General features: G+C 56.5%; 2 protein-coding genes across 5 annotated transcripts; both read right to left on the bottom strand.

The window, feature by feature from the left end:
- Positions 1-4,405: 4,405 nt before the first annotated feature.
- On the bottom strand, positions 4,406-7,382 carry CUNH17orf49 (chromosome unknown C17orf49 homolog). 4 transcript variants are annotated; one of them, XM_032280597.1, is made up of 6 exons: positions 7,031-7,382; positions 6,746-6,840; positions 6,030-6,131; positions 5,231-5,418; positions 4,907-5,011; positions 4,406-4,672 (listed from the first exon to the last, which is right to left on the bottom strand). In XM_032280597.1, the coding sequence occupies exons 1-6, from the start codon at positions 7,049-7,051 to the stop codon at positions 4,608-4,610; spliced, it is 576 nt and encodes a 191-aa protein (XP_032136488.1). In that variant the 5' UTR covers positions 7,052-7,382; the 3' UTR covers positions 4,406-4,607. The 4 variants fall into 4 exon arrangements, with proteins under 4 accessions (XP_032136488.1, XP_032136492.1, XP_032136491.1 ...); XM_032280598.1 differs by having other exon boundaries at positions 4,407-4,668; positions 7,031-7,165; XM_032280601.1 differs by lacking the exon at positions 6,030-6,131 and having other exon boundaries at positions 4,406-4,668; positions 7,031-7,165.
- Positions 7,381-9,220, bottom strand: RNASEK (ribonuclease K). The gene is made up of 3 exons (XM_032280602.1): positions 8,881-9,220; positions 8,142-8,218; positions 7,381-7,767 (listed from the first exon to the last, which is right to left on the bottom strand). Exons 1-3 carry the CDS (start codon positions 8,956-8,958, stop codon positions 7,626-7,628), a joined length of 297 nt encoding a protein of 98 aa, XP_032136493.1. The 5' UTR covers positions 8,959-9,220; the 3' UTR covers positions 7,381-7,625.
- Positions 9,221-9,247: the final 27 nt, after the last annotated feature.

Here is a 9,247-nt window from a genome sequence, read left to right on the forward strand (position 1 = left end):
AGGTGAGAAATCGCGGGCTGTGGGAGCCAGGGGAGTGGGTGAGACACGAAGCGGGACCTGAGCATGGAACTCCGGAATTTCTTTTCGAATTAAGCTAGACACTGTCACCCAGATGTCTTTGGAGGTGACTTTTAATTGAACATTAATATTAAAATTGGGTGGGGTAAACAAGAGAAGGGAGGAGGGAGAGAGGGCAGGAGGGGGCTAACAACCCTAATTTGAAGTCCCTGGTCTGAGAGATGGGCATGGATCACACCCTCATATTTTCTTTCAGGAGAGCTTGCGGGAAGGCAAGGAAAGGCTCATTGGGAGCAGGGGTGCTAGAGCTGAATCCAGCTGCAAAGCAGAAGCTTCACGGATATGGGCTGGGCAGAGTGTACAGTTGGCTAGGAATGACCGATCATGGCCCGTGGGGCTGGATATCAGGTCCGGGGACCCCCACTTCAGACCGGAGTGTGTTTTTATTTGAATGCATGAAAGAACAGCTGAGAACCCAGGAATTGGGGACCACTAAGGATTCAGGATGATGAGGTGGCTTTGACATGTGAGGGTTACTTGGGTCTCTGCCCAGCTTGGGGATGGGAATTAGACTAGGGGGTCCCTTTGGCATCAGGATGGAGTATTATTTGGTCGGTTGTGGGGTGGCTGTTTATTATGGGGTGTTGAGTTGATTTGCTTGTTATGAGCACTGGTGGCTGCACTCAGCCTTTGAGGGCCTGTATGGTAAATTTCAGATACGGAGCTGATTTTGAAGCTACATTCATTCTGGGGGTTCTGACACCCACAATTTAGAGAGTGTGCTCATCTGTGTCATCTTGGATTATTAGCAGAGCCAAAGTACTCCTGCTGATTTGGGGGTGCAGTCTATTTTGGGGTGCCATCTAAGTCTCAAGCCTCAGATTAGATTTGGGGGACAGGAAATTCAATTTGGAGTTTTAAAAATTAGTTTGAGGTGGAATATTATAGGAGGCTGGGAGCAGGTTCAAGGCTTTCTGTGATTGGGGGTCCTGGGGGGGGAGCAAACTTTTATATTTGAGTCTTGTGGAAACTCACTTTGACGTGGGCTATTCCTGTGTGTGCACAAATACCCAAGATGCTTTTTCCTGGGGGAGAAACAAGGTGAGGGCCACGAGGACAGGAGACTAAAGTTCTGGGATGTCCTTACTTTGGGGGGGGCGTTTATCACTCTGGATGCTTTTGGTGAAGGGATGATCAAAATATGAGACTGATTTGGGGGTTCACTTAATTTGGAGCACGATCCTGGTTTGGGATGTCTTTTGCTTATGGTGACTTCTCACCCCGGATTCTAGAAATTTCTTTCATGAACCCCCAAATAAGCCCAGGATTCGAAGGGAGAAACTTGGAAAGGGTGTGGTATCTCCTTTTATTATTATGTGGCTTGAAGGAGACGAGAAGGAGAAAAGGTGGTTTCAGACTCTGAACCCCACTTTCTTAAGGGAGCACACCGTAAGTTTGGGAGAAGTTGAAGGAAAATGGGGTGTCTCTTGGCAAAGTGGACACCCCTGATCAGAGCAGTGCTGTTGGAACTGTGGCAAGAAGGGGTACTGGTGGGGTACAGTAGGTGATTCTTGTACCCTAATTTTCTAGTATGAGCCCCAAACAGAAAGCAGACAGAGGACTGGGAGTGTGGGTGAGATGGGGGGAGGGGTTCCCCACGGCAGCCGAGGCTACAGGGTAAGCCAGGCCAGCTCCTCGCGCCTGGGTCCCTTCTCTCTTCGACTCTCCTCCCCTCTCTCCCTCCCACCGCCCACCCCCCCAACCCAAGAAAAAAAAACTGCCTGTGCAACAGCAATGGCAGATTCCAATCCTCCAGGCTTTCCTAAACCACCACGGAGACCAGCCAGGGGGGAGGGGAAGGGAGGATCGGGCTTTCCTGCTTCCTTAAGACAGGGGCAATGAGCTTGACCTTCTGGCCCCTAGCCCTTTGAAGAGTGCTTCCCCCGGTCTGGAAGCCAGGTGTCCTGGACCCTAGCCCCCGAGCGGTGGTGGGGGGGGGTGCTGGAGAGACGGGGAGGAGGAAGGAGGGAGTGACTTCCAAAATTGGCATCGGGACAGAGCAGGGCTGGCGGGAGGCAGGCAAAAGACGGAATTTTCCTGAAAAAACGGGGCTATCTGAGGACCCCAAATTTGGGGAGCTAGTCCAGGACCGTCCCCCCAACATCCTAGATTTTTTTGGGATTTTTTGGGGACCCCAGGACCCCTCTAGATAGGGTGAGGAATGTAGTGTTGGGGGAATCTGACTGGGGCATTGCAGCTGCCTCTCCCGCCGAGTTGGAGACGGATGGGCTGGGACGGGTTTTGGGGGGGTGTCCCCAATTCTGACTGGGAGTGGAGGAACCCCCTCCTGAGCTCTCTTGTGGGGGTGCCCCCTCCCCAGGGCACTCCCCAGCCCCTGAGCCAGCCGAGAGGAAGGAGGCCAGCGATGCGACTGGGGCGGCTCCTTTCTCCTGCACCCCAAATGTGAGGGATGCACCCCAAATTTTGCTCTTTTCAAAATAGGGGACCAGGATCTCAGGGGAGAGTAGCTGAGGTAAGTGGGGAGGGAAGTGTCCTCTGTTTTCAGGAGACATGGCGGTTGGGGGGAGGTTTGGAGGTGCGTGCTGGGGTGGGGTTGGGCTTTGTCAGTCTTGGAATTGGGGGGGATGATTGGAGAGGCTTTCTCTTACACCCCTAAACTGCAGCCCCCCAGACAGAAACCAAAGGCTGAGACCAGAGAGCCCTTCAACATCCCCAGCCATTAGGATAGTGTTTAATTTCTCTTTCACCCCCACAAAGGCTCTGCCGAGGTGGGAGCTGAGGGCAACTCTTAGTTTGGGGGCTCTGGAGGGTGGAGGAGGAGCAGGAGGCCTTCGCAGAATTTGATGGAGGACAAAGAGGGGTCTCGGAGAGGGGTCTGGCATCTTCGGGGGCCTAAAAAGACTGCTTACATACACCACCTTAGATCTTTCAGATTGCTCAGAGTTTTGGGGGGTGTGTCGGAAGAGGGGGCGGTAAAAGATGCCATGGGATATAGGAGGGTAACTTCTGGATTTTAGGGGGTAATATTTTGACGTGCAGAAGGGATTTTGGCCCTTGAATTTTGCTTTCTAAGGGGTATTTTTAAAAAATCAAGTCCTGGACAGGAGAAAAGGGCTGAGGGAAGGCCTGGCGTTGGGGGTGGGGAGAGGCATGTTTGTCTCAGCTTAAACGTGGCTCTCTGGGGTGGGCCCGCCTGCCTTGGCCTGGTGGATGGGCTGATGGAGGTTGCTGTGGGGGCAGGCTCAGGTCCTGAGGGGCCCTGGGGAGTGGGAACAGCACTGGGGGTTGAATACCTGGCCCCCCAGGTCCAGATGGCCCTCTTCCTGGGTTCTGCTGCTCCCCTTCCCCCTGGTCTCCATTTCCTGCCTTTGGCCTCCATCTTGTGGCAGGCCCAGGGCCCAGGGCGACTTCCGGCCCCCCTCTCCCAACCATGTTCCGGCCCCACCACCTCTGGACTGCCAACTCCCAACCCTGCTGGCCTTGGCCCTCTGTCTCTCCTTGCTTTTCTCTTGGGTTCTGACCCAAGGAGGGGAGGGACGGACACAGGAAGCCTTGGGTCCCTGCCCTTGCTGAGGAGGCAGTCTGTTGGTCCCCCCAGTCATTCCCTGTTTCTTTTGCCTCTGACCTTACCCTAGAGATCCCCTGAGCTGAGTCCCTACAGAGGGAAGGTGGCCCAATCTTACTACACTGTGAGCTCATCCCTGTGGCCCCTCTCCTTCCAGTTGCCGGCTCAGCTCCTGTCCCTGGTTCCTCCCAACCATTTTGGGGGGCCATGTTTGCCTTTTAAGGCTTCTCTCTCCCCCTGCTCCTGCAGGTGGTGCTGGGGTCTTCCCGGGACTGCTGTGTGCTCTTCCTCTCAACCCACCCGGTCCTGCTCCCGCCCCAGCAGCACACTGTGGTTTGTACGGCACTGTGGCCACGTCCAAACCACACTGTGGTGTTAGAGCGAGGGTGGGGGAGGCACCGCCGAGGCTTGGCCCTGGGAGGCCGTCCTGGAGAAGTGACACAAAAAACATCTGGGGCCTTATGACAAACTTCTTGCCAGGTGGGGAAAGAGAGGGTGGGGTATGCAAGCACTGGAAACAGCCCCTCTAAAATTTTCGGGGCAGTTTCAAGAATACTGACGGCCAGAGACCCTGGGAGTAAGTTCTGCCTCCAGAGAACAAAGTGAAGTCTTTGTTGCCCACACCCAGCTTCCCTGGCTCTAGCAGCACAGAAATATTGGCACAAGGAAGCAAGTCAGCCAATATTGGCTGTGCTGCTGCAGGCAGGGTGGCGAGAGCAACTGAGGAGGGGCTGAGCCCCTACAGGCCGAGGAAAGGGGACAGCCCTCTCCTGTTAATAATGTGAAGCAGGCAGCACGAAGCTGAGAGGGAAATCTTTATTATTTTCTGTATAAAAATGTCCATCAGATGAAGGTTAAAGGGGTTGGGAGCAGATGCTTATGTGGGAACAGCGAGGTGGCAGCCCCAGCAGCCTTTCAGCCCTTTCTCGTGCAGGCCTTGCTCAGAGTCCCAGGCGATCCACAGGTCTGGCATGAACAGTGAGAGGGGTCAGAGGTGGAAGCCTCAGCAGGAGAGGAGAGGAGGATCAGCAGAAGTCATGAGAAGGCCAGAATCCAGGGTCAGGCTGTCTGGAACAGGAAGTAAAGTGGGCCGAGATGGAGCGAGCCCCCAGTGTGCTTCTGAGGCCAGTCCCACCTCCCTGAAACACCCTGCTACGGACTGACCCAATGCCCTGTGCTGTGAGAGCACCTTTTCTTCTGAAAGCCCTATACAAGGGAGGGGCCCCTGTGGAGACCCTACCCGGCCATCCAGGGGAGCACTCTCTCCCCACCCCGTCAGCTGTATGGGTCGAAGACTCCTACCCTGGTCGAAGTTGAGTTTCTTAGCTGGAGGAGTCTCTCCTAGCCCTTCAATATCCACCAGGTCACTGTTGGCGTCGGAGTCGTTCAGAGCACTGAGTGTCACATCTGGGAGGGGGACATAAGCTAGGTTCTAGGTTTCCCTGACAGCCTCTCCCCCGACCCCGAGCTTCCCAAAGCTTCGTGCTTCCCCTCCCCTCTGCCCCTCTCTGGGAACCTCCACAGGGACAGGAAGAGAGATTGACCCTTTTTTGACCCAGGCCCATTTCTCTAACTGAACCTCAGATGGGACCTTTAACCCCTAGGCAGCAACTCCACAGCCCTCACCAGCCTTCTGTTTCTTTATGGGGGGACCCCCGGCCTCAGGGACACTGGAGCTGCTGGGAGGAGGGGCAGCTGGAGGTGACAAGACACCAGATGCCACCTTCTTGGGCCCTTTCTTGGGTGACTCAGCTGGAAGGGGGATGCCAGAGTCTTCATATACCTTGCGTTTCACAGTGGCCTTTATCTGAGCTCTGCAGAAAAGAGAGAAGAGGTTAGGAAAGCAGTCATCAGAGAGACTAACAGAAGGGAGGGGAGAGGAAGGGGTTCAGGGAGTCCCTTCCTAAGAATCCAGGTCGGGGCCCCAACCCATTGGTAGGGTTCTCACTGTCCTGAAGCTTTGCACTCACTCAGGGTGGATGGAGTGTTGGGAGTGGAGTCCCTGAACTGAGTAGTGGGGACTCCGAATTCTCTTCTGGGAGAGACATCAGGTAAGGCTTGGTGGTTTACAGGTGGATCGCGATTTACTGATCAACTAGTTCAGGATCATCATACCCCTGGAAACACTGTAGTAGGGTCCCCCAAAATTTATATAAATAACCAGGGGACCTCCATCATCAAATACAGTAACTGAGTATCTCAGGCAACCTAAATTTCACATTCTTGGAAGGATTACCACAGCATTTTAGGAACTTCTGACCAACGGTGACAATTCTATTCTTTTAGTCCCCAAGGGGATTCTAACAAAACTAGCAACAAAGTAGGGACGCAGTTGAGCTGGAAAGGAGTTCTGAGGACGATGGAGCCTTGGGTAAGGAGGAAGAAAGCTGCCCACCCCCCTTTTCTGGCAGCCACCCTCCCTCACACTGTCCGTTCCTTGATGACACAGCTGATGTGATTAAGATCGTCCCCAAATCGCTTCACAGCAGCCCTCAGCATCTCTATCTCCGTCTCCGTCCACTTCGCACTGTCAGAAGGGGAGAGGGGGGGATAGCAAAAATGGGAGGAGGGGTGTGGGGCCAGCCCACAGGCTATGTGTCCCACAGCCAACCAGCCGCCTCCTCCCGACTCCTGGGACCCTTTCCACGGATGCATTAAGAGATCCTCCATAGGGGAGGAAAAAAAGCTTTTGAGGCCCTGCGGGAACGGGGAGGACCCCAATCACAAATCCCAATCGCCTCCACCTTAGAACACCCCTCTCCATCATCAACGTTACACGGCTGCTGTACATAGCGCAGTGAAAACCAATTCGCCAGGAGGGGGCTTTACAGACAGGGCCTCCGAACACAGCCTGTAGCCGTCTGGGGGAATTCCATAAACTGGGGTGGTTGGGAGTGGTGGTGGTTTGTGGTCGGCCCGTTCGCAGCAGGGAGAACCATGAAAGAGGTGTCTGGGCTACGGGCCTGTGTTTTCATCTGTCATTCATTTCCTTATCCAGCGATCATTTATTAACACCTACTCTGTGCTGTACCAGGCACAAAGGGAAACTAACGTCTGTCCCTGTGCTAGAGAGGGTCCGTGTCTGTGACCGCGTCCGAGCGCCCGCTCTCAGCGTCCACGTCCCCGTCCGGGCTCACGTACCCCGCAGGGGAAGAGTCGGCCACCGGATGCAGCTGCATCGTCAGCTCCCCGAGCTTCGTGAAGGCGGCGCCGGCGGCCGAGAAGATCTCTCCGACCTGGGGGCGGGGCAGCGTCACGGGGGGCCGGCGCTCGCCCTCCCCATCCCGCCCGGAGCCCCTAGCCCCACCCCAGGCTCGGCTCTCGCCCGCCCCCCGCCCCCCGCCCGGGGCGGAAGAGCCACGCGCCAAATGGGGGGCCCGCCCTCCCGTGGCCGCCAGGGAGCGCTGTCCGCGAGGGAGGTCGAACCTTTGTGGACGCTGACGTCATGGTCCCGCGCGCCTCCTCACGGAGACGCCGCTGCTGCCGCCGCTACACGCGAGCCAGGACCGTGGAGAGCCGGGAGACTGAGCGACTCGGACCCCCGCGCAGGAAGTCCCGCCCGTCCCGCAGCGGATAGGCTGAAACCCGGCGGCTCCCCGCCCCATCAGACGCAGTTGATTAGACCGCCCGACGCCTCGGGGCGAAGGGGAAAGCCGTAGCCTCACTTCCGCGCCACTTCACTCCACTTCCGCTCAGGGGTCGGGACTCCTCGGGCCGAATCCGACCTCCCGCCTCAGCCCCGTGCCCGTCCCCACTGAAGCACAGACATAGGGCTTAAGAGAGCGGATTCTCTTTATTGAGATTCGGGACGCAGAGAAGGGTGGAAAGAGGGAACAGCCCCCCCAGCCCCAGCCCTCTCTAAGGGGGCCGATGCCAGGGATGGGAGAAGAAGGGATTCAGTCTCGCCCAGGAAACCCAGTCCCGCAGAGGGCGCCGGCAAGGGTGGGACGCGGCCGGGGTCACGTGGTGCAGGGAGTGTTTAAATAGAGGAGGGGCTGGAGCGGGGAAACGCTCCCGGGCTCTAGCGCACCATGTATTCCTTGCGCTTGTTGAGCCGAACTTGGCAGAAAGAGAAGCCCCCGAGGAGGAGGTAAAGGCCCGCGGCGATGAAACAGTTGTAGCTGACTTGCTCGTAAAGGTTGTATATGTTCTGGGGGCCATTCCTGGGGGTGGGAATGAAGCAAAGGTGTCAAACATTAAGAGTAGTTAACACTTGCCGAGCGCTATGTGCCCGGCAGCGGTCTAGGCGCTCTTACGTGTATTATTCAGTCTTCTCGACCATCCCATGGGCTGAGATCTGTTATAGCTGACATTTTGCAGAGGTGGACTGAGACGGACGGAAAGGTAAAATACCTAAAGACGCCACACCTCGAGTGGTGGGTTTGGGATGGCGGCTGAGGTCTGACTCCCTAGCTCCTAACTACGTTCTCAAGAAAACAGCTCTCCTCTCCCAGTTGTCTAAACCTAGGGGCCCAGATCACCCGGCCTCGCCTCCTCCCACATGCTCCCAGCCCGCCTCCCCCACCCGATTACTTACTCAAAATCTTTCTCCGTGAAGGGAACGTCCTCAATCAACACAGCGGAATGGACATTGAAAAATATTCCGAGCATTATCTGGAAAAGGGGAATGGGTAGGTTGTTGAATTCAGGCACCTGCCCTCACGTTCACTTCGTAAACCCCTCCCATTTCTAATGTTGCTACAACACCCGAGCCGGAGATTAACCAAAACGAGGTGGTGGTTACTGGATTCGGACTCAGCCACCTGGAACAGGGCGTGAGGTGGTGACACTGAGACAAGTGGCTGAGGCAAGGGTAGGAATAGGTTGACCAAGCCATCTCTCCCAGGAACCCAGCAGATCGTCCTCCCTGGAGGCGTCACCATCACCGGACAGTGCGGAAGAGGGGAGGGAGAACCGGCACTTCTACATATTCACTTCTTCTTGAAGTGGCGGTGGGTGGATTACTGGGGAAACAAGGCCCAACTACCCATTTCTAAAACAAGCACTCTCTTTCCCCCCATGTCCTCCATTCAACTCAAGCACCTCTCAGGAACCCCGCTCTTGTTTCTCCTGTCTTGAGGGGTCTCCACATTTACCAGCCCCAGCTCCTCCCACTCCAGGGCCCTTCGCTCCAGTTCCCATTTTCCAATCTCTGTCTCTTCCCCCGGGGCCAGCTGATCCCCGGCTCCTTCGGCCTGCCTGCGGCCCAGAGTGTCCTAGCTCCCAGCCCGGAACCCCTCAGGCCCTCTCGGATCCTTGCCGGGGAGTCCCCTCACCAACATGATCACTCCCCAGGCGCTGAGGACGATGCCGCAGGCGGCCAGCTTCGGCCCACAGCACAGGAGCGACGCCATGAAGAAGGGAGTCGGAGATCGCCAAGGTGCAAGCGGGCTGGAAAAGCGGTGGGAGAAAGCCGGGGATGCGTTCGGCGGGCTGCAGAGGGGGCGTGGCCCCGGCCTCAACCATCCCGCCCGGGGGTGGCAGGCAGACAAGGCTGGGCTCCTCTAGGGACTTTCATGGGAGACGGCGCCGGCTGAAACCGATACAGCTTCTGTGAAAACCCTTCTTGACCTCTGTAGCTGGGGCGTGAGTACTGGAAGAGCGAGGGCCTCCGGTTTCTTGGTCCCCCTCCACTTGCGAACA

This window comes from Sapajus apella, unplaced genomic scaffold (genome assembly GCF_009761245.1).
Source record: "Sapajus apella isolate SASKATOON/1434 unplaced genomic scaffold, GSC_monkey_1.0 scaffold12, whole genome shotgun sequence".
Taxonomy (NCBI): Eukaryota; Metazoa; Chordata; class Mammalia; order Primates; family Cebidae; genus Sapajus; species Sapajus apella.